Source organism: Topomyia yanbarensis, chromosome 3 (assembly GCF_030247195.1).
Source record: "Topomyia yanbarensis strain Yona2022 chromosome 3, ASM3024719v1, whole genome shotgun sequence".
Lineage (NCBI taxonomy): Eukaryota > Metazoa > Arthropoda > Insecta > Diptera > Culicidae > Topomyia > Topomyia yanbarensis.
In genome coordinates, this window is record NC_080672.1 from 38,753,312 (window position 1) to 38,779,410 (window position 26,099).

At 40.5% G+C, this 26,099-nt stretch overlaps 1 protein-coding gene across 1 annotated transcript in view; it reads left to right on the forward strand.

Annotated features, from left to right (window-relative positions):
• The window catches only part of LOC131688827 (lamin Dm0-like), a 30,398-nt gene extending 5,601 nt beyond the window's left edge, over positions 1–24,797 (forward strand). Inside the window, exons 2-6 of the mRNA XM_058973377.1 lie at positions 8,883–9,330; positions 9,393–9,848; positions 9,914–10,135; positions 10,208–10,312; positions 23,577–24,797. Of these exons, the coding sequence (XP_058829360.1) occupies positions 8,883–9,330; positions 9,393–9,848; positions 9,914–10,135; positions 10,208–10,312; positions 23,577–23,615 (1,270 nt within the window). The 3' untranslated portion in view covers positions 23,616–24,797. The remainder of the gene's footprint in view (positions 1–8,882; positions 9,331–9,392; positions 9,849–9,913; positions 10,136–10,207; positions 10,313–23,576) is intronic.
• Positions 24,798–26,099: the final 1,302 nt, after the last annotated feature.

Sequence of the window (26,099 nt, forward strand, 5' to 3'; positions counted from 1 at the left end):
GTCCTTCCTAGCAACTTAGGTTCATACATTGTTTGACCAATCAAAAAATAAAACACATCTACTAAACAACACCTTGCATGGCGACATGATCGGGAACTCTGGTGATATGGAAAATCTCACTTTTTCTAGCATCTGAACCGTAAATTTAGTATCAGATTCACGGTTCACACGCTATAATCCAAGGGCACACACGAATATGCGAAAGAAACACGGTTATAAAATAAAATTTATACACGCGAAGTTACGTAAACGTTAGCACACGCGACGTACACGTTAACGTACAAACGCTCGAGCCATTCGCCCTCGTGAAATCCCTACGCCCGCACATATCTGAAACGTACAATGAATATCACATTCTGAATCACGGCCCGCTGCAATTGGTCTTAAGCAGTGTTTTAGTAGGTGTCTTTAACCGTCTCGTCTGCAATTGTAGTGAGTGACTCTGACGAGGAGCCCTTCCGAGACACTAGCTCTACATTTACACACTATTACGCAATTAGTGTTCACGCCAACTCAAAAGGGGCCCTTAGACGAGCAATAAAAGTGTCATTACTAAGTAGTGTCATTACTGGAATTGTATGGAAATTCCATCATTACTCGCCTTACACGTTCATTAAAAGTGACATTACTGCTCAGTAATGACATTACTAGCGCCTCGTGTAAGGGGCCCTAAACAGATATGCACCCCCTGGACTCGAACACTAAAACTCACACGCACGCACCACGACAGTAGGACTAACCATTAGACTTCATACAAAGTCACAAACAATAATTACGCAGGTATTCGTCTGGCAACCGGGAAAAGTACATCTTAAACGCAGAAAGTTATTTGGCATAACTTCGTTTGGCATTAGAAATAATTTGATAGGTCATTTGGCATAATAGCCATTTGGCATAATGGTCATTTGACATAAAATGTACATGATATTGAACGCTATGAAGGTTATTTGGCATAATGGTATTTTGCCATAACGGCCGTTTGGCATAAGAGACATTTGGCATAAAGTATGGAATTTTTATGGCGTTTTGATTCACTGAAATAAGTACGATTCCAAGAACTGCTCATGTTTGAAAGAAAGAATAATCTAATCACATTTGTGAAATCAAACTACAGATCTCAGGTCAGGAAAATTGAAGGGAATCAGCGAAAAAGAAATATTTGTCTGATTGTATTCCATTCCGTTTACGAATATTTGGATTGCTACATTTTTTTAGTTTAATCTTATTTACCAACTAATAAATAACATATACGTCTAAGCTTCACTGCCCATAATCGCAAGTCAGTCCCATGTAGATAGTGAATAGAACATGGGAATGACTTGCGATTATGGGCAGCTCAAGTCGCGAGCTCTCCGACATCGCTGTTGTTCCGTCGGACTTCCTCCGATCCTCCGACGGAGTATTACCAGTTTGCTTGTATGGTATGATTGAAAGAAGAAATCAACCCCTAAATGTGAGTAAACCGGGGAAACGAGTGCATCTACAGTTTGCTTGTAAACTTCTTTGGCATACAGATTCAAAGAGCAGTTCATGTTTGAAAGAAGGAATTAACCGCTAAGTCTGAGTAAACCTAACAAACGAGTGGAACGCTTGTTTACTTGCAAGAGCTATTTGGTATATAATTTTGAAAACTGCTCTTATTTGAAAAAAAGTATGAACCCTTATTTTTGAGTAAACCGGTCAACTGAGTGCAGTTCGCTTGCGAAAGCTATTTGATATACAGAATCAAAGAAGAAATCAAGTTTGATTAAATCGGACAAACGAGTGGATCGCCAGATTTTTTATGAGGGCTATTTGGTATACAAATTCAAAGAACTGCTCGAGCTTGTAAGAAGGAATCAACTCTTATGTTTCTGGCAAACGGCTATTGATGTTAATGCCGCGAACGAGTGTTGTCCCAAAGACAACGGAGCAGGTGGTGCGACCTTCTGCTCTCAGCCGACCGCAACGGGGAAGTCAGAGCAATCCCAATCAATGCCCAGAATCGGCGACGTAAATGTTGCGGAATGCATGATTATTTTTATGACGAAGGTATGCTCAAAATTGTCTTCTGGACATCAAATTCCTTTTGAGATTTAGATGGCGGTTGTTTAAACGATGGAGACGGTGTTGATGATGATGTTGTCGCTAATAGTTTTCTGTACCCACGTGGTTAACGAACTCGCAATGGCGGTATTGATATAGAGAATGATGAAGATGGGCGCATCCCTAGTAACAATTGTTGTTTTATGATAGTTTTATTACCACTGATACAACTTAGATTGCACTTGTAGCGTGATATAAAACTTCAATTGTTATTTGGGATGGTGATGTTTGATTTTTAATGGCACTGATATGAGCAACACGGTGCGATATGCAATTCTGTGTTTGTGGAACCCCGAAAAATGGATTCACTTACCGATATTTTTTTAACTGACCAAAGCAACGTAGGCTAAGATATTAGCCATAGAAGCATGCTTGCTTGTTGGACACAGGTATTGTTATTTTCGATTGTATACTGTTCCCCCGAAAATCATTCCCCAGACAGCCATTCCCCAGAATTCCATACCCCAGAATTCCATCCCCCAGAATGCACCATTTCCCAGAAAAGTTTTATTTATTTATTGATTTGATCTTTTTAAGGTGCTACAGTCGTGATTCCCTGGTCGGTCCAACTAACGAATCAAATTCTTTAGTTGGACATAGACTGTGGCCTAACTAACGAATCACTACTGTATTCGTTCCCACTTCCATCCAACGACATTCTTCGCTTTCGATTCGTGCACATTTGAAATGATTTGCATTGTGTTGAAACCTGAATTTAGGATGACATTATTTGCTAATTCATGTCGTGTTGAATATTACAAAATAAAACACTGAAGTGTTTTCCCCAGAAAAAAATATTGTCGCGGAAACATGTAAAACAAATTTCAGAATCTAATACAGGTGTGTTTTGAGAGACATTTGGCAACAATCATAGTAAGCGGTAGGGCCCCTTCCTAGGATTCAAAAAAATGAAACTTGTGTAAGTAAGGTTATATGGCGAAACCAAAACTTATCGAAGCATTTGAAGTGATGTGGTGTAAGGTTGCTGAGTATGAGCTGTTGAAAGCGGTGGCTCCTCGTAAGTAAGCCAGTTATCCATTCGCTTACCCGATTTACTCAAACATAGGAATTGATTCCTTCTTTCAAACATGAGCAGTTTATTGAATTTTCATGCCAAATCACTCTTGCACGCAAACTTGTGATCAACTTTTGAGCAAGACTATCCTGTTTGGCATAAAGTCTTTTGGCACAACATCGTCTGACATAGACATTATACAGTAGTTGACCATTTGACCTAACAGTCATGTAGCATTAACACAGACAAACAGACACAACACTACGATTAATTCCTTAAAAATATCGATCCGCCAAACACTATACACGGTTCCAACCACTCATTTACAAATTAGTTAATCCTTAGACCCCGGAACATTTTTTTACTAGTGGTCTATCCCGTATATTTGCGCATATATCAGTGGCGCCATATATGGATTATAATCGTAAATGCGATCACTGTCCCACCTAAAAATATATTCAAAATGACCGCTAACATTGGCGAAGAATTGTTGTTGAGTAGTATATCTGTTAGTCTGTGGCATAAGGTACGAAAATATTTTCGAATGTATTTCGGGTAGATCGTACATTTGCATAGGAAACATTTCCAATTCAAAAGTAAGATAAACCTCGACAAACATATGATTACGACGTTAAAGCCAACTGTCAAAATTCTCTTTTAGCGGAAATTCTGGACAAACCGTTGCAAAGATGTTGGTAGTAAACAAAAGAGAAAAGTTTTATCTTTCATTTAAAGCTGTGAACTGTGTGTGGACTATAACGGTTTGTCAGGAATTTCCTTTCAAAGAGAATTTTGACAGTTGGCTTTTACGATGTAATCGTATGTTTGTAGAGAAATGCTTTAAAAACACACCAAAATATTTATCAAAATGAGCATTCATTTCGACTTTAATACAGATTCAAGGAAAGTTCAAAAGAAGGAATCAACACCTATGATTGAATAAACCGGACAGATGAAAATATCATAAATTTGCGTGCAAGAATTTTTTGGCATACAAAATCAAAAAACTGCTCATGATTGAAAGAAGGAACCAATCCCTATGATCGAGTAAACCGGTTGTACGAGTGGATAACAGGTTTGCTTGCGAGGGGCGGCCACATTCGGCAGCATGTCTTCAGCAGCTTACACCGCATCAGTTCCTTGAATTTGGTAATGCGCAAACCATAGGCTTCACCACAAAAAAAAGAAATCATTAACAACATTAACTTTTCTGGGGAATGGAGCATTCTGGATAATGGCTTTCTAGGGAATGGTATATTCTGGGCAATGTCTTTCTGGGGACCGGTACATTCTGGGGGATGAAATTCTGGGGATTGGCTTTCTGGGAAATGGCTTTCTGGGGAATAGTATACAACCGTTATTTTCTTTTCCTTTTGTTGCAATCGAAACAACAGTAAATGATCTTATAAGCAGCATGGACTTGATTTTATATTATGTTTAAGTGAATGCGGTATTCGGTTTATTGATATTCGGGCAAGTTGCCTATTCGGGTTTAAAACATTCGGGTAAATGGTCCATTCTGGTTCATGACATTCGAGTAAATAGTTTTCGGGCGAAAGTCATCGTCATTCGGGTAAATGACTTTTGGGCGATTGGCATTTGGGTTGATGTGATCGAATCGTATAAACACAGACCCGAATGTCGATATTTTCCAAGCCGACCACTTACAAGAGCGATCATAATAATGATATCATAAAAAACATACGCCTGGTGGATCGCAGTTCTAGTGCGCTGCATTAACAAGAACCAGCAAAATCTACACTATGCTAAAACCTAAGTCATAAACAAAGAATCCATAATTGCAAAAATGAACACACGCGAAAATTTCAAACATTAAACTCAAAAGAACTGCTCATATTTAAAAGAAGGCAAAATCAGGTATAAGACGAATTCACTGGAAGTATAATCAATATCAGGTAATGAATAGAAACACATTATTGTTATTGTTTAGTGCAGCTTTAACCTTATGGGTAAATCACCTAATGAACTAGACATGCCAAAAGACCCTCAGTTTACGCAGAATTAGAAATCCTACGAAGTGACCGTTATCCTGGAGATAAAATAAATTATGTCAAATGACCTTCAGTGTGATCAATTCCCAAAATTATGCCAAATGACCATTATGCCAAATAACCGTTATGCCAAATGTCCGTTATGCTAAATGACCTTATGCCAAATGGCCTGTTATCTATTTCGTTTATTGACCGACAAGTCTGATTACTCAGATAACCTGAGGAATTAGGAATGTCTATTATGCGAAATAGGTATTATGCGAAAGCATTTATGCCAAATGACCACTTTTATCTCGCTATGGTTATGCCAAGTGGCTTTATACCCTTTATGCCAAACAACGTTATGCCAAATGGGCTTCCCTCGAACTTATGATTTCAATGATGTCCTTGTATCTGCGTTGCTTGTGTTCAAGGCACTATAGCTTCGTTCGTCAGGTCAAAGATGTATGAAACCCGTTAGCCACCACCCTAGCTGCTCATAAAGGGATGAAAAAAAGAAAATTATTTAAAAGCACCGGAAATTTTTTTAAAATGTCCTCAAGAAACCTGCAAAATCAGGAAATGTTATTTTCATAAACGAATAGACACCCTAAAATAGGCACGTTGCAACCGCGAATAGGGCTTTCTACGATTTACGTAATCACCTGAAAACCAACACAATTCTTGAGCGTTTTTTCAAAAGGATATATCTACAATGAGTGACTCTTTGTTTACTTTCTCTTTCGACTTTTACGACGACACTATAGCACTTTTCACTAATTTTACAGTACAGATCGAAAGATGGTGGTTTTGCCTGGCATATTATGTAAAGAGTTGAGGGATAAATGTTACAGCGACCGAATTATTAACAGAAGAGACAGAGTAACTCATTGTAGATATGTCGTTTTAAATAAAAGGTCTTAAATTCACTTATGCCTTATTGCCAATAAATAGGGTAACGAGGGTATTTTGGACCAGTACCATATTTTGGACCACTTGACGATGATTTGTACATTTTTCCATTTAAAGCTCATAACAAATTGAAATATTGCTAATGTAACACTGAAATTATTATGCTAGAAAGCAACTTCCGTTGCATTCTGAGTCAGATGGTTTACTAGGAACCATTGAATTGAAAATTTTTAATCGTGTTTTAACATTTCAGCTGAACTGGTCCAAAATCAGGAGGAGGTGGCATTGTTGTAACCAACATCGAAGAGTTATTATTTATAAAGTGTATACATTTCAATCATGCAAATATCATAATTTTGCTTATAAAATACATAAGAAATCGATTTTATGTTAAAAAAAAGCAATCAGATGTATGAAAATTGTTATTTTGGGTATGTCCAAAATATTTTAGCTATTTCCAAAGGATAACATATTATCGCCATGCTTCCAATTAAATCTGACACCTCTTTGCATATCTACTCTGCATTAAAAAAAAGTTCACTTTTTGTTCCCAGAAAAGCACTTCTTAGTCAATCATGTACAAATTCATCATACAAAGTAATATATTGAGCATTTAGATGGTCCAAAATCTGTTTCGAGATCGGTCCATAATATATGTTTACATCAATGGTACAAAGGAAAATCGATGGTCCAAAATATGCTTTATTTACGGTCCAAAATAAAGTTGAGGGGTCCAAAATAAGAAAAATGCGCTTTCACGATTTGTCATTTTTCCCAATTATTAAGGTTTATTTGACTATTTAGAACTCTACATATCCAAAAAATGATAATGCCGTACATATTAGCCTATGAACTGATCCAGATTACGTAGTCAAACCGTATTTTTTTCAGATTTTTTTCCCATGACTTCCTAAAGCGGTCCAAAATACCCCTGTTACCCTAAAGACGTTAAAACAGTCAAATTTTCGTGTGCAATGGGCGTTTGTGAGGCCAATTCTGTGCTTAATACTTAGTAACAAAAATTAAAATGAATAGCGAAGACTTGTATGAATCACTTGAATATAAACATCATTCAGCGAATTGGAAGAGTGACAGCCCACTCTAGGTTCCGACCAACCGAGAAACTTAGAAATCTGTATGATTCGTAATACTCGAACCATCCGCCAAGATGATGTTTTGTTCGATTTGAGCAAACTGTGCTGAATAGTATAAACTCGTTCCGTTAGTTCCAGTAACCCTGTATCCAAACCATGTAGAAGAAGGAGGAAAGTAAATAGTAACATATAAATTAGGGGAGATAGACAAACAGACAAAAAACACTGATATCCATCCTCAAGTGTAATGTCACGGACATACAAGAACTATACGCATAATTTAATTATATATAAACGAGGGGAGCTGCAATGCGCGCGCATTCCAATTCGGCCATGTCCAACGGCGGGAACTATAAAGATAAGTCGCGTAAACAAAACTTGTGCGGTGTATGAGTATCCACGAACACGCGTGACTTAGAAGCATATGCGGGTGAGGGATAAATGACATCATATCATCACATCAAGTCTCAAGAACGGAACGCGTGGTGTTCTCAGCGGGGTCACTGATTCAGAACCGATGCACAACGTGCTCTGGCTTTGTACAATTTTATATTATAGCACGTGCACTAACGTTGATGTGTGCGACAACGGAATTGTGTTGGTTCCCTCAAAGTCATAAAATCGAGTTTATGTGGGAGAAACTTGTTTAAATTTCTACTTCACATGCACAGCAGTACACTGCATTGTCAAAAAACTTCAAATAGGGGAAAGCAATGTGGGCGCGGTGACTTGGTGCCGATCTTGAAACTTTGTAACTGGCTGGATTGAGGAATCCAATTTGTTTTTATTGAAGAATGCAAACAACGACCATTCCTGCAAACACGAAAATTACTTTCCCTGTTTCTCTGTTCACAGTCCACATTTTCAACGGTGATTTGAAGATCGCTACGTAAATTACTGGTTTTGAAATTATTTTTAACTCGCCCTTTTCCCCCCACAGCAGCTGCCGATATATAGTAGCCACATCTGGGGGTCCACGATCGTTCAACGACCGCATTGAAAGCATATTTTTCATAACGGTTTTCCCTTTTGTGCTCTCTTACATCGGTGGACGAAACATCTTCGCTTCCCGTCTCCGCTAATGACCGTTGCGCGTCGTTGTAGTTCAAAATTTCAAAGTTCACACTCGAAGCACTTTGGGGCCGTCGTAATGCACATGGATTGTATTTATTTTGCACACACATGCAAATGTCTGAATGATATCAGAAATAATAAAAATGCCGGCCGGCTGCTGCTGGGATAGTGCTAGTCGTCGGAAAACGATCACAGTCATGAGGCTGAGTCACGGCAAATATGCGGGACTACCGTATACACAAAGATAGATGTTGTGCAATTCAATTCAAACGTTTTAGAGTTGATTGATACCAGCACATGCTGCTCGAAAAAAATGATCTAGAGCGAAACTAGAATATTCAATTACTTCTTGAATTGAAAATTAATTTTGAAATGAAACGTCAAATTGCGACGATAAATCGATGAAGTCATCGATCCAACGTGCGACTCGCTGCTGAGGTTTTTTCAACTCCAAAGCCGTTAAACCATCAAAACCTGTGAGAAACTCCATGAATTTATATCGATGATGTAAACCACTTTCAAAACCAAGTACCGCGCAGAGTGGAGATCTTTTGGACAAATTTCTGTTGATATGTAAATTTTGTCTGCGACTTGTTTGTCGTCACACATACGAAACATTCTGAATACTGATGACAGTTTCCAATTATTCATTCCGTTTTAAAGCGCGTGATGCACACCAAAGTTAAATTTTCAACCTCTTTCTCCTTCCAGACTTGATCGTAAGACAAAAGAAGCTGCCGATAACGAACGTAGTGCGCGTACCCATGAAGCCCGGGCCAACGAGCTGGGCGGCAAATATAACACGGTTCTCTCGGAACGCAAGAAAGCCCAAGATGAGCTGAAAGAGTTGGAGAAGGAAATCGGTCGCCTGAAGAAACAGCTGGAAACACTGCGCAAGAATCTCGAAGAGGAGACTCTTGCCCGAGTGGATCTGGAGAACACCGTGCAAAGTTTACGCGAAGAGTTAACTTTCAAGGATCAAGTGCACACGCAGGAGCTGACAGAAACCAAGTCTCGCCGGCAGGTGGACATCAGCGAAATCGATGGCATTTTGTCCGAGCAGTATGAGGCGAAACTGCAGCAGACTTTGCAGGAACTTCGCGATCAGTACGATGCTCAGCTACGTGGCAATCGCGACGAGATCTCAGAGCTATATGAGGTAATTTGATTAGTTAAGCTTTCCATGTTCTTGTGTTTGGACAGTTTTTCTTCTTTCCCCAGTCCCGTCTACGCGACTTGGAGCGACAGTTGAACATCGAACGTCAACGCCACGCCGAGGAGAAGAGCAAGATGATGGACGAAATCGAACGTCTGCGAAAGGAAATTTCCCTGCAACTGCAGGAGTACCAAGATCTGATGGATATCAAAATTTCGCTGGACATGGAAATCGCAGCGTACGACAAGCTGCTCTCGTCGGAGGAGGTTCGGTTAAACATCACACCAGGCAGTCAGAGTGCCGTCTTCCAAACGTCGACCAGTTCGAGTAGTGCCCGTTCCGGAGCGCTTCGTCGTACGCCTCAGCGTGCCGGCGCAAAGCGTAAGCGAACGGTCCTAGAAGAATCGGACGAACGCAGCGTATCGGACTACTCGGTCACTTCCTCGGCCAAGGGAGACATCGAGATCTCCGAAGTTGACCCCGAGGGAAAGTTCGTCAAGCTGCACAATAAGTCTGCTAAGGTGAGATTACGGGAATCGATTTGTTGTGCTTAAGTTTTTCTAACGATACTTTTTTCTGACGGTAGGAGGTACAAATTGGCGGCTGGTCACTCGTTCGCAAGGTCGGTACCAACGAGACCTTGTTCAAATTTCACCGGACGCTGAAGATTGATGGTGGTTCCTTTGTGACGGTATGGTCTTCCGATCTGGGACACACGCATGAGCCACCGAGTACGATCGTTATGAAAGGACAGAAATGGTTCGCTGGCGATAACATGACCACCCAACTGCTAAACTCGGAGGGAGAGGTACGGGATATGGATATTGATTACTGTATGGGAGAACCTTTCTGATTTTATTTTTTGCCTTGTGCATTATAGGAAGTTGCGGCGTCAGAACGCGTCAAGCGCATTGTTTCCACCGCCGCCTCACGCCACCGGGAGTACCTCGGTTCTTACAGTGGAGAAGAGCTGTATCATCAACAGGTGAGTGTAACTTTTGCAGAATGCGTCATGTTTCAGAAAATACCACTTCCCTGAGTGGACCCATATATCAGATAACTTATGCAATTCCTCAAAAGCACATGCTCCTTAAAATGTGACATGTTCAAGGACCGTGATATTATGATCGTTATTCATCATGAAATCTAAAGCCGTCATGTACTTTGCTATATCAAGAAGTCCATGGTCCATGGCTATTTGTTGCCAGCCTCGCAGAACGTGATGACTCCTCAGTTCCTTCTCAACTTGTTCAATGCAAGAACGATGGGTGGTTCTCCAACTGTTTCAATTCGTGGTTCACACACTGCCTCCACATTCCGTCTTCCCATTGCTAAGGTTAGATTGGTCCTAGGCCAGCATAGTTCAGGTTTCATGGCCGTTTAGGATAACATGTCTAATGAGCATTTGTGCGGTAGCTGTTGTTGATGACGTACGTCCCTAGATTGTTTCTTGCGCTGCCCTCCTCGTCTATTGCATCGTCATTTAAATGTTCGTCAAAATACTGCTTTCACCAATCAATCATCAGTACTCGTCCGTGAGAAGTTTCAAATTAGCGTCCCCGTACGGCTCGTGGCGTTTGCGCGAATGCTTAATGTAATTCTCGTAGAACTTTCGTGTGAAAAAACGCGGTACAGCTACTCCATCGCCTCGTTATAACGTTTTTTCTGCATTCTCTATAAAAAAAATCCTTGGAATATCTAGGTTTGGCTATTCTGCACTCGTCTGTGTCGTCTCTCGTTCGCCATCGTGCAGTGGTGCACGATTCTTACTATTGCTGCATTATCGCCGTCTATCTAGTCATTTCCCGTTTTTAAATGCTGAGCGTTCGTAGCTAGTACGGCCTCAGCAATGCTGTTCATATGTTGCTGAGCCATTTGTATTTCTGTTTCCCGCTGCTGCGCATACTCCTCGGCAGTAGCGTGGAATATTCATGTTGAAGCGCAACGAAAGCTCGGATCCTTCAAATCCTCCGTTTTCAATGGCTTTGACTCCTCAAATCACTTCGTTCTTTGATTCACTGGCGAAACGTATTCCTTCATCCACCTCTTTCACATCTTGTCTGCAACTTGTTGAGGCCGTTTGTTCCGCAAGGTTTCTGTTACACTTACTGGAGGTGAGGTTGCATGTGTTTCATTCAGCTTCTGCTTCCAGTGACTGCTCTGAACTATAAATAAATGGACAATCATTGACACAATCCAGTCCAATGGTTTACATAATGCTAATGTTTTCTTTATTCGCTCCTCGCAAATTCTTGTCATCCGAGATAAACTCGTTGGGAGATCCTCTACGACACACAAACCGTCGATTCGCCATCAACTGCGTCGTCAAACTATGCGCCACTTCTACATGCACGGCTTCAACTACCTCACAGGTGAACAATACGGCCCATCGCTTTTCCTTTCTGCGACCGACCGTTACCCCGAATGGACTCAGATAGTCGACTCCAACATAGCTGGAATGGTTGAATATTTGGAGTTAGCCTTTGTACCATGAATGGTGCCATCCGCGCAACTTGCGGATGATTGTGGCGCATCCTGCACCATTGACAGGGCATTGGCAGTTTCCGAATTACTGCATTGACTTTCGGTATGTGGAACCATTGTTTCAACTCGTTCGTAACCTGTACATGTGGCTTTTTGGTGGGATCCAACGGGGAAAACATCGAAATGATGAAAGCAATTATGTGAAAAAATTACCCCAGAGACAAGATTCGAAACCGCAACCTTTGAGACTCCGGCCCAATGCACTAATCCTTATGCTTTCCCTGGGATATGATGATGTCCCAGAACGAACATACGATTATCGCACTGGCGACAAGGATCGTACCCTTGCAAAACGAGATCACGCAAAACCGCAGCTGCCACCCAACAACACATTTGATTTATTTAATTTCCCCTCGATTATTTCTGCGACGTCATCAAAGGTTGCGGGCTCGAATCCTGCCCCTGGGGGAATTTTTCTCTCATAATTGCTTTCGCTTTACTCTCTATTTTGATCTATTTTCTCCGTTAGATACCTTCAGAAAGTCTTAAATAAGGTATTGGCATTTACGTCAAAAACCAAATAAATGAATTATTTGCTGTACATGTGGCCAAACCTTTCTTAATAGTGTTGCGCTATCAACTTCTCAATCGGCTGATCATCCGGTACGTTGATTGAAAAGCGCAGGTCAAAGGGGAGGAACTCCGAATTTGCCGTGCGACCTTTCATGCGAATCAGTCCATCTTCTGCGATCAGAGGAGTCAGTCTTTTCGAAAGTAAGCCACTCGCTTATTGACCGATCCTTGTTGCGCAGCAAAACCGCCAGCTCGTCCCTGTAAGCATCTACCCAAGTAACCACGACGCTTCAAATGATGTAAAGTTAACAGTCTTAAATGAGTCGTTCGCAGAATGCGATAAAATGCTTCATTGCTGTAAATGCAACACCAATGCCACCATAAAGTGGAAAAGGGCGATTAAGCGACTGATGTAAGAGCTGTCAAAGAAAGCATTTATTTTACATTAGTAACGCTCTTATAAAGCTTTAGTCTGTTAAAAGCATTACTAGATGCTGCAATAATGTTTGTTTCGTTTTGACAGATCGATGTTATATAACACAACAAAAAGCTGATATAATGCCAAAATGAAAATAATTAAAATGGAAAAATGAACGTTTTCCCATTTTCCACTTCTTCTTATTAGTCAGATACAACATTAACATCACCACAAAATTCCAATTCCTTCAGATTTTTTAAATTAATTTTATGGGATCCGAACCATGATCATCTGACATCAGCTTCATACGAGATAGGCCGTTAGCACTCTTATCTGTGGAGGATAGTTGCCGACGGAATGATATTTGCAATATATGAATAACGTTTTACATTATATAGCCTTTGTTAATGCAATGACACGTCGGTATAGAAGGAGAGGTGCAAACATTTGTCATTTTTTTGAGCAGATTAGTATTTATCGTGCGGCTCTCGGATCGCGAAATATAAACATCAACAAACGAAGCAGAGATCAGTTTTAGTAGAGATTCCGAAACATAGTTAATATTGACATCAAATTGTGCAGATGAAATTATGAGCATTTAGTGGTTTCTCTATGATATGGTTCATCTGAGTTGCAAATTATAGGAATGCATACTCGTGTTGTTTAATTTCATGTAATCCTCAACGGAAATAGGATTGGTCAAAAGCTATAGGCGGTGCAGTGCTCCGATATTTTTGCCCCATTCGTAGAAAATTGCCCGTTTGCCACACTACTCTCCATGTTGTTTCAGGTTAATGTTTTTTGATTAGAACATTTTCTTCATAAACGTCAAATTATTTTAATGTTTCATAACTTTTAGTTCAAGCATTATATGCTTTTCAAGTGTAGCGCAGTAGAGCGTCAAAGCATTTGTAAATGCAATGCGATCAAACACTAAACCGTTGCTCTAAAGGTATGTATAATGCCTGTTACATTGCTCATAAGATGCAATGTCTTGAAACATTTGGGATGTTGTGTTATGGCAGCACTGTTTTAAGAAAGTAGTTTTAGAGCAAATGAACATTATCGATGTTAAAATAATGCTTCAATATAATGCATGTGGTTATTTGGGTAGCTTCGCTATCCTCAATAGTGATCGTACTGCTCCCTGATACTTCTGCCATAATGATACACGCCCTGATGGAACTATGCATGTGACCATCAACTTTATCTAATTCGGTGTTGCTTTCAGCGTTTCAATTGACAATTCCTCGGACTTTTTTCGACAATTTATTAGGAATCGGTTCACCGCAGCCATCCATGGTTCGGAACGCACCGTTCACTTGGAAAATCGACGGAAATTGATGAAACTATCCGGCACTACTTCGTCTTCCAGAAGTAGATGGACCTGTAGCTCTTCTGTCGTATTTGCTGGTGACAAGTTATTCATTGGCCAATCTTCCTCTCCCTGGTTTAAAAACCTTGGACTTTTAACTCATGTACTGTCTGAGAGAAGTTCAAAGTGGTTAACTGGTCAGCTACATTCAACTTCGTCGGTATCCAGAACCATTCTGTGAGCTTCGTGAGGATCAGAATCTCTCCAATTCTGAACCCAACAAATTGTTTGTATCAGCTTTGAAATGGGCAGATTCCAGAGATTATTTCTTGCGAGTAATCCGAACACTTCCGGTATTCGCGTTCGGAATAGCAGATGACAAAGCTATCTGTTTTCTTATACCAAATCCGAGCTAACTGTTTAAGTTCGTATATACTGCGCTTCATGTGGCCAAAAAGATTAGTATCTGCTTCGAAAACCGGTAGCTCTACGTATTGATAGGTCGTCTTTTTTTATCGAGGTGTTTCACCTGCTTTCTCTGTCGCGCCGCGATTGTCAACATTGTTCGAAGAGTTGTTTGTCTGATACCACTTCATCGATATTTGTGCCTAATCGCTGCGAAAATCCTAGAATTACAAGGCTCGCTTTGTATCGTTCAGTTCTTGCCCTTCATTTTCTTGAAGGTTTACAACCGACTGCTTTTCTTCCGGTGGGTAGCTGCATCAACTCCCAGGTGTTGTTCTTCTTCATGGATTATATCTCCTCCGCGATTGCAAGCTGCCATGAAGTATTCTCGGGACTACTGATTGCCTCGGAATAGCTCCGCAGTTCGTTGGAGCCCAAATTTGTAATGCCTGTGACTTCACCATGTTGCTGCAGTTAGATACCTTTTGTCGATCGTCGCCTTAAGACTTTACAACTGCCGAATCCTATTCGTCGGCGGCTACGTTGTGAGCTTCTTCAGAACCGAGTCGAAGTTAATAATGCTTGTGTTGCTGGTGGCTTCGATCTCTCCGCCGACCTGGTACACCTTCCACATACTTAGCATCTCTGCTTACTACCACCTTTCGCGTAGATTGATCAAAAAATCGGTAACCGTGTGAATATCCGACAAACGTTAGATTCTGTATTGTCTCGGAGAGCGTCTTCCTCTTCTGTTTGTAGATGTGAACCTACGCACTGCTTCCAAAAATTCACGCCCTTACACGCTCAATATTTTTGTCAATACTAGAGAGTATTGACAAAAGTATTGTACGTGTAATGGAAAAAAGTTGTATTGACGATGTGGATTTCAAACGGGACCGAAATATTGTAACAATATCGTCAATAGTGGTATTGACAAAAATATTGAACGTGTGAGGGCCGCTTTAGAATAAACGGGCGGTTAGATTATACGTCTATTGGCGATTCTACGTTGAAACCGCTCACAGATAGCGCAGGAAGCAAAGTGTTGCTGATTTCATTCTGTTCTGTCATAGTGCATATATTTTCTGTAAACATTGGTAAAAAATAACTTTTAAACACCAAATCACCGAACAATTTGTTGATAATTGTTTATGAAAAAGAAGGAAAACCATCATTTTATAAGATGAAGAGTAAACATCTTGCGAAAAGAGTGTAAAACGTGGTGATTTCTAATATTATTCACAAAGCTATATGTGTGCTGTTCCGAAATGTAATTTGTTGAGCACCGTAGCCGCCGCAACATCATTTTCCATTCCTCTTAAGTTAAGCTAAACCTTTATGAGATGGTGTAAATTCATGAAACTCTACAGATCACGCGAGGAAAAATATATCCGGCTAATAGGAGCTTTGTATCATAAGCGGCCATTACACGTTCAATATTTTTGTCAATCCTAGAGAGTATTGACAAAAGTATTGCATGTGTAATGGAAGTATTGACGTATTGACGATGTGAATTTCAAATGGTATTGGCGTATTGAAGCAATATCGTCAATACTGTGTATTGACAAAAATATTGCACGTGTAAGGGCCGCTATACACAGCCGATCCTTCTCTCTGATAGTCTTCACTGAATCTCCTACGTAGTCCAAAATATGAAGGAGTTTGGCATTGGAACTGATTGGGTCTCGGTTTCGAGTTGGAACTCTATTTACAGAACGATTTTTATAATCACAATAATACCCCGATTACATTTCGAAGAAATGTATGAGCCAAATAGTTGAAAATGGCTGTTATTTCAGAATAGTCGCAAATAAAACTAAATTTCTTACTCGTTTCATTCATATTTTGGCAGTGGTAAGCTTTTTCCGAAAAGAAAATGAAGTTTTAGTAGTAAGCTACGACTCACTTGCGGGTGAAAAAAAGCAAACTGTATCACTTTGCCAGTTCATGAGCTGAATCATAGGTGTCGCATGACTAATTTTGGTTTTGCCGCAAATCGCCAGGCGATTCTACGTTGAAACCGCTCGCAGATAGCGCTGGAAGGAAAGTGTTGCTGATTTTATTCTGTTCTGTCATAGTGCATATATTTTCTGTAAACATTGGTAAAAAATGACTTTTAAACACCAAATTACCGATCAATTTGTTGATAATTGTTTATGAAAATGGAGGAAAATCATCATTTTATCAGATGATGAGTAAACATCTTGCGAAAAGAGTGTAAAACATAGTGGTTTCTAATATTATTCGCAGAGCTATATGCGCGCTGTTTCGAAATGTAATTTGTTGAGCACCGTAGCCGCCGCAACAGCATTTCCCGTTCGTCCTAAGTTAAGCTAAACCTTCATGAGATGGTGCAAATTCATGAAACTCTCCAGATCACGCGAGGAAAGAATATATCCGGCTAATAGGAAAGTGTCAGCTTTGTATCATGCACAGCCGATCCTTCTCTCCGATAGTCTTCACTGAATCTCCTACGTAGTTCAAAATATAAAGGAGTTTGACATTGGTGCTGATTGGGTCTCGGTTTCGAGTTGGAACTTTATTTATGGAACGATTTTTTATAACCACAATAATACCCCGATTACATTTCGAAGAAATGTATGAGTCAAATAGTTGCAAATGGCTGTACTTTCAGAATAATTGCAAATAAAACTAAATTTCTTACTCGTTTCATTCATATTTTGGCAGTGGTTAGCTTTTTCCGAGAAGATAAGGAAGATTTTGTTGTAAGCTACGACTCACTTACGGGTGAAAAAAAGCAAATTGTATCACTTTGCCAGTTCATGAGCTGAATTATAGGTGTCGCATGACTAATTTTGGTTTTGCCGCAAATCGCCATTTAAGAAGAGAGAAAAAGAACAGTTTGACAATGTCAGTCTTACACACTAATGTTGAATATAGCAAAGTATAGTTTGAATCATGTTCAGGCACAGATACGGTAACAGATGAAACTCAGCTTATAATCAATAAATTGATTCTAACACCCCTCCTTAAACTGATGCTTTTATTCCGATAACTGCTTGATGCTCGGTGCTAACATACTTTAGGTTGACGATGTGTTGGTCGAGGGCATCTCGTATGAAGTGATGACGTATGTCTGTATGCTTTGTCCGTGGTGTATATTCTCCATTTTTGGCACTGCATACAGTATTCTGATTATCGCAATAAAGGTCGACTATTTGATCCATGTCTAGTGTTTTATTAAACCACGCTACCCATGGCTTCCTGTACAGCGGCAGACAATGCCATGTATTCGGCCTCACACGTCGATAAAGCGACTACAGGTTGTTGCTTACAACCCTAACTGCCGCTCTACGAATAATTGTCCCATGTGTATGGGGAATCTCATAGCATGTGGGACAGTTATGCGTATAGCGGCAGCTAAGATCTATGCTATATTTTGTTTCTATTCCGACAAAAAGTTAGTGTCGGTTTCTGATGAGGCGAAGCCAAAACGCACCCATGTAACTCCAAGATACTGCACCACCCTGTAGCTTAAACACATAGCCACTAGTTGACTTCCTGCTGTCCGGATCAGATGCCTAATTAGCATCACAGTAACCAGTTAAATCAGTACTACCTTGCTTGGTATACCGCAGGTTAAGTTTTGAGGTACCACGCAAGTATCGAAGTAAATGTTTTACGGCCTCTCCATGCTTGTGCCCTGAATTTGCGGTAAAACGACTTAGTTGATTTACGGCAAAGAGCACGTTGGGCCTGGTGCTTTGCGCTAGGAACATTAAACTGCCTACAGCTTCCTGGAAGGGGACTCCTTTCATTTTCTCAGCTTCATCCGTGGTCTGTGGAGCTATCTGCTTCGATAAATTCAAGCTGGAGTTCATCGGGGTCGACACTGTCTTTTCACATTGCATATTGAATCGCTTAAAGCAGACTCAATATAGGCTTCTTGATCCAGAGCTACCTCGTTCCTTTCACGAGTAATGCGTATTCCGAGACATGAACTTGCTGTAAGCTTGTTATTGTTGAAAAGATCATCACGTCATCAACATAAATCGTAATAAATATCATCCAATTGCCTTCAATGCGGTGATACAGGCAAGGGTGTCATTCCGAATCTACGCAGTGCCGTACCAAGCTTCTCGTGCCAGACCCGGCTGGACTTTTTAAGCCCGAGCCTTATTCAAACGGCAGACCAGTATTGGCTAGTCAGGCTTCTGAAACCACGGGGGTTGTTTCATAAAAATCAGCTCAGTCAATTCACCTTGGAGGAACGCGGTTGTTGCATCCATCTGCTCAATAGACAGTCCATACCGTGCAGATAAAGCAAAAAGATGGGTGGGTAATGTCTGCGACATAACCGGAGAGATGTAGAATACATAAGGAACACGTTCTTCAAATATGTTGATACTCATTAGGATTTTCGGACAAAAACTGATTTGGGCGAGGAATATTTCAAATTATTCTTTACAAAAATGATGGTGGTCCTGAAAAGGACCGGTTTTGTTGGCGTTGTTGGCCTTGGTGAGGGAGATGGCTAACGATGAAATTAATTGTTAGCATGAGGAAGTCGCGTAGTACTGGCCAATGGAAGAACAGATAATAATTGATTCCTGAAAATCAATTTTTCTTTATTCATGTAAATTATACATACTTACAAATCTAACAGAAGATTCCTGATCATATTTCTGTATCATTAGTGCGAACATTGTGTAATTTGGTTAAGTACAATGAAAGTTACAAACTTTCCAAACTCGACCTTCTGTTCCTTCAGAAATATTGAAATGGGGTGTCTATATTAAACCGTTAGTCGTGGTCACAATAAAAAAAGATGGGTGGGTAATGTCTGTCACATAACCGGAGCGTCGTGATTTCAATTCGAGACGTTAATTTAAATCTAATAATATTCAACAGAATCACGTTTGAATGGGAAATTTTCAAATAATTCTCTATGGTAATAATGGTGATTCTGAAAAGAACCTTTGGTATCGGCGTTGGTGTTGATGGTGATGCGCTGGATCGTTGGATATTTTTGGCATGATAGTTACGTGCCTGGCGAACTGTTTTGTAGCCTCGAACAAAACGACAAGACTGGCTTCTTCGGGTACCATTACGGCTGAACTTTATAAGCTTAGCTCGACTTTGAAATCCGGCACAATCTCACGAATCAGACACTGGTAGGGCCATTTTGTTTGCTACTAGCACGGAGCTGCACAAAAAAATCATTTAATGCAGTTAGTTCACGGGGGCTGCCAAAAAGCTTGAATAGAAGCATGCGACTTCAACGTTTCTCTTAAACACATGCAACAACACATTCGTTTTGGTAATACTTATAACAGTAGAAAGGAATGGAAAAGCAGTGCACGAAACGAGCGAGAGGATAATTTAAATTTTTGTTCCGTGTGCAAGCTACTTCTTTCCACCCAACGTATTATGTTGCTTGTTGAAAATTTGCTACACACCTTAAAATGAAAGTTTCAGTTTAACTCTCACTAGAACACAATTGATTGGTCCTGAAAAGAACCGTTGCTTTTATTGTAATTTACGCCCACTCCCACAAACCGACCAAGTAGGCACTGGCTTCATTACGGCTGAGTTTTGTAAGCGTAGCTCGACTTTGAAGTAATACACAACCTTACGAACCAGGCGCTGGAATGTTAGCCAGCGGATTAGTTGCTCCGTTGCCCTTTAGTTGGGGCGAAATACTAGCATGGCGACAGTTCCTGATCGGTAGTTGGTTGCGATGGGCCACCAGTAGCTGGGGCACTTTTGCGGACCGTCATCATCGCCAACTGCTTTCCTCCGGTGGACTGGCTGCTTGCTAGTGCTTGAACGAATACGAATGATGAGAAAAACCGACCGACCAATATTCATATATGAAAACACGAGAAAGCACTACTATCGCTCTCCCGCTCGTTTTCGTGCCATTCCTGTGCCTTTCCTTTCCGTTCGGCTACCAATACTAGCATAACCAAAACGAATATTCTGTCTTTCCATCGCCTTCAATCTAGTGGCCAGTGCTAGCAAACTTGCATGTTCAGTTTTTCAATAACAACATTCCAACAATATTTTCAAAGAATGTTGCAGATTTGAAAAGAAGGAAGGAGAAGATTTTCACAAATTTAAATTCTTTCGTGTTATTTGTTAGCGCTGATAAAGGCTATTTAGTTTAATCAACGGAGGCTTCCAAAAAGTTCGAATAAAAGCATGCGACTAGTGTACTTTGCACGTTCTATATTTTATCAATACTAGAGAGGATCAATAAAATAATTCAAATTGTAATAGCGACATGCAATTGTGGCAACACTGGTCATGAGATGGTGGGGGAACACGCACATTCCTTTTAGTTATGATGGTATTAGCAGCAGAAAGGAATGGAAAAGCAGTGCACGAAAACGAGCGAGAGAGGATAATTTAAATTCTCTTTCTTTCCACACATCGTATTTCTTATATTGCTTTCTGAAAATTATTTGTTATACACCATAAAATGTAAATTACAGTTTAACTCTTATTAGAACACAATTAATTGGTCCTGTAAAGAACCGTTTATTGTTTTATTGCGGGAGCATAATTCAGATGCACTCCCCGCGGACACGGTGAGCTAGAACGCACTATTTTGCATTCTCGAACAAACCGACCAAGTAGGCATCGTTGGCTTCTCGGGGCATCATTACGACTGAGCTTTGTAAGCGTAGCTCGACTTTGCAGTCCTGCACAATCTCACGACCCAGACGCTGGAACGATAGCCTACTCTGTTGCCCTTTAGTTGGGGCGAAATTCTTGCAGGGCGACAGTTCCTGATCGGGTTGCGATGAGTCACCAGTAGCTGGGGCACTTTTTCCGCCGTCGTCATCGCCAACTGCTTTTCTTCGGACTGCCTGCTTGCTAGTGCTTGAACGAATATGAATGATGAGAAAAACCGACCGACAGATATTTATATAATCGCGCTAATATGCACTACTATCGCTTTCTCGCTCGTTCTCGTGCCGTGCATGAGCCGTTCCTTTCCGTCCGGCTTCTAATGGCCTAACCAAAGGAATATGCCGTCTTTCCCCCACCAAGTGCTCTCGTCAAGCAACCCAATGCGAATAACCATACGAACAAACATGTAGTGGACCTATATATAAACTTTTCATTATTTTATTGTTCGGTTGGTCTACCATAACGACGGCTCTGTGCGGGATGGGCTGAAAATTTTCACTTTTCCGAGTCGTTTTCGAAAGATTTTTCAAAACACATTTTTTTTGTTATTAGTACATGTTATACATACTTCAAATTTTAATACAGCATAGAGGAACATATTTGCAACAAATTGGCCTAAAAATCAAATCATTCTGTTAAGTATGATAAAAGTTATTAACGTTCAAAATCTGACGCGGCGCCGCAGCCGATATTTTGAAACGGGACCCCTATATTGAAACCTTAAATGTATTCTACATTAAAAGGTAGCGCAGCGAATTGTAACGAACCACAGGGGACCATCATAGTCTACCCCCTTTCGCTGCGAGAAACCTTTTGCGACGCTTTGTGCGTGTACAATTTACCATTTGCGACATATTTGGTCCTGTAGACCCATTTGCAGATTATTGCTTTCCGTCCCTCTGGAAGCTCCATCAAAGTCCAGATGTCGTACGCCATTTGTGCATCATACTCATCGCGCATCGTCTTCCCGCGACATAGCGCCATGATGTGTAACCGGATCAGCATCTGTTAGTAAACTGCTGGTTACCGCCATGTCAATCTTGGCTGCAATACAACCGAACTGCTCCTGGGATGGGAGCTGCGCCGATGCAACTGGTTTGGTTGCGGTTGTGCCAGCTTCCTGGAAATTCCCTACGTCGATAAACGACGTATAGACGTAAAACGATAACATATTTCCCTTGAAAAAGGCCAAAACCAGTGGCCGAAATGTTGGGCAGTGTACAATATCCGTACTGATTTTAAAGACCGAAAAGTCGAGGAATAAAAAACGAAATTAATAAACATCCGGTCGTATTTATATACTTCCTGGAAATGTTTAGTATGCGGCACACCTTTGTACGTAAACTCACTGTACTGAGAGAGGTCGAATCGTCGGGATTTCAGTTGAGCACTTAAATAAAAAAAAACTCGCTGATTCGCTTCATGACTCGAACAAGAACAGTCTTCTCGCTGACGTTTATTCAATAACACTTCTGAATGCGTTACTCGTCGTTACGCTTCTTTTCATGAAACTATTTTTACATTGAATGAAACCTTATTTTATGAAACTGTTATACGTTACAGACACCAAACTACGTGATTCGAAGTCCGCACACCAAATTGTCCTTTATCAACCGGTTGAATGCGTCGTGTCTCGTTGGCCAAATTTGTGCCACACGTGTTGTTATTCGTTACAGTGACAGATTTTTACATCTAGCTTGCTTCAGTCAATAGAGTCCATCCTTGAGCTTCCACGAGAACAGCCACATTCCGCATCGAGAACTAGAGCCAGGTTTAACTTCAAATTTGAGTTATGGGAAGAATTGGGGTAAACCGGGAACACACGGTTCGTGTGATTATTCCAACTAGATTCAATCGAATTCCTGCACTTTTTTACTACCTTTGATCAGCCGCTTCCGGAAATGTTCCAACCGTTCAGCAGTTCCATCCTGCGGATCTACACAAAACAGAAGAAAAAAAAAATTATCGAAAAATATTTAGCTGTCAATCCTAAAGCGAGCAAGTAGGTGGATTGTGTCTAAAAGTCGCCAAAGTCGAAGAACACTCACGGAAGCACCTTAACACTGCCGAGAAAAACAAACAAACATAACAATTACGAATGACGCCTAATTATTAAAATTCCAGAAATATTTCCAAAGAACTGCTTTTATTGAAATGAAAGCAGAATCTACTTAGTGAATCTAGAATCAGAACCAGTTGTTTAATTTGATCCCGAGTTCTAGCGGACACCAGGAATTTCGTACGAGATTCCTGCTTTATTGCCGGGTCAAAGAACGCGTTAGGCTGCATAGCAGGTTTTATCGCAGTATACCATTTCATTTCGCATTTTTTTGGCTGCATCACAAAAACGCACACAATTGTTTATTAACCAATGTGTTTCTCTCTTTATTTCAGGGGGAACCAAAGGGTGAGGAGAAATGTCGCATAATGTGAGAGTAAAGCATCGGGAGCACCATTCGCTGCGAATCAATCTGCCTGTTACAACTTAAGTTTGTATCTTTGTCATACAGTTACACATTTTGACGGACAAAAGCATGTGATGCTCAGCCAGAAAAACACGAGCACACACAGGATAAGTAAAGAAATGTGTTTCCTACCAATAAGAGCTACATACAATTACATACTAACAACAGTAACACCAATTACCACATTACTACTATATTGCTGCAAAGCACTTTGCTCCTGAAAACCGAGGGAGACAGCCTACATGAAACCGTGATTCCCCCTCGCAACGAGTATGTCCAACTCAAGCAGCAGCAGACCACTATAATACGGATACATAACACCCAAATAAAGAACTATAATTAATCTGTATTTAATGTGAGCTCCGAATAAATACAATTTAGATTGCTGAAGAGTAGTAATCGAATGCCATACCTGTTGTAGTAAACAAGCACAAGCAGTCAGTCAGTAATCTAAAATTCTAATTGTATTGTTCGTCCTATTTGTCATTTTACGGAAACTGATCTTCCGCACTAACGTTATAATAAAACTGTTTCATTATTTGAAAGAAGAAACCAACGTTGTATTACAATCAGTTAGTTCCCCCACGTGGGGATGTCATGTCAGCCTAGCTTGTACCCGTTTGCATTTTAGATTCATTTTATTACTCGATGAGTATCCAAAAATCTGAAAATAAGAAATAAGGAAACAGTTTCCTGACCACGTGTCTTCTATCTACTCTAGCAACGTTAATGTTCGGAGAACGTGCTCGTTAGAATTTGTGTCTGTTTTGATTGCTTCAGAATATAATTTAAAAAAGTGAATGCATTTTCGATTCTTGTAACTCTAATTGATTAAGAAGTTATATTTTTTAAGCATAAGCAAGAAGTTAAACTAAGCCGAGTTGTTGCTCGTCCGAAACCATCTAGGTAGCTTTTCCCAGAGTACATTTTTTAGCCATGAACAATTTCGAAACTAAATAAAAGCGACGTTTGTAGCAATGTAGGAAAAAAATCATTGCATTATTCAGGAAGAAAGGTTAACATTTCATTTTATTATTCGGTTAAATTAACACTTACGATTAAAAAAATGCAGTTCCCATTATTTTGTACTATCATTTTTTTTGGTAAATCTATAAAGAGAATTTTAAAATAAACACATACACAAACAAAACAGTTGTTTTCATTTTAGTCACAGTTACCCTTTTTCCTTTGATTAGCCCCTCGGCATGATACTGTACCTTGATGCGGTCCGGGGGCTTTTCCACCAAAGCAGTATTACAGTGATTATATCACAGAAACTTGGGATACGATTATTTTCTTTTTAGTTAAGCTACATTGTGATCAATTTTAGTACTTAACTTGGCGACCTTTATTATCCACTGCCATGGTCAAATAATATACAATGTGGGTTTTGGGCCCAATTCTCTCTGCAGGCGCTCTTCTTTTGTTGCTGTATTTTCAATTAGATTCATGCTAACATTAACTAACACAAATTGCTTATTCGCTCATGTACACTAACAGTCTCTCATTCCAAACGTACAAACGTGGCCTACGCGATAACACAAACCTGTTCACAAGTGCGAACGCCCGCGATCTCGCCAATATTCAAACTCCCCGATTGATTAGGTGAACGTTGGAACCTAAGAACCTAAGCTCGCGCAATCATAAATCGGTCACGTCTTAGGTCTCCGCCCTTGATCCTAGTAGCCCAAATTCATGTCTTTAGGACCAATAGAGGTAGAAACTAGACAAGACGTCCACGCGCGATCATTGAAGAATACGCGAACATGCGAATGGCCACACGCTTATAAAAATAATGTGTCCACGCGAAGTTGCATACATACTGGCACACGCGACAAAAACGTCCACATACAAACGCTCGAGTCCTTCGCGATCATCCACGCACGACCACACCCACAATCTCGTAAAAAGTATAACACCCCGGTGACTGAGTGAATGGTTTGGCACTTATAAATTAACAATCCCAGTCTCGAGAGAGAGAGAGAACCTCCAAATGCCCGCGTTTGCGCGATCATGAATCGGTTTCGACCAGAATCCCCTATTCTCGCCCCTAGCGGCATAGGTCCAATGCCTTCAGGTGGATCAATCGAAGATATAGTGCTCATATCCACTAAACTACATAAAAATCGAATGTATACACACAAAGTCACATACATACGACAGACAAATATAAAAATGGTTGAGCCCTTCGCGGCCATCCACGCAATCTATACTCGCGCTCTTCCAGGCATTATATCATCCCGGTAATAGTATGAACGTCTTAGCACTTGTAATCACTCGGGCGCGGTCTCAAGCGTAAACCTACAGTCCCCCGCACTCGCGCATTCATGAATCGTTCGCGTCCGGAAGTCTCTATCCTCGATTCCAGAAGTCTAGGTCCATGCCTTAATTGAATGAATTAGCTCTACAGCTCCAGTAGGACAACTCTCGAAAAAAATCGGTATATTAGTAA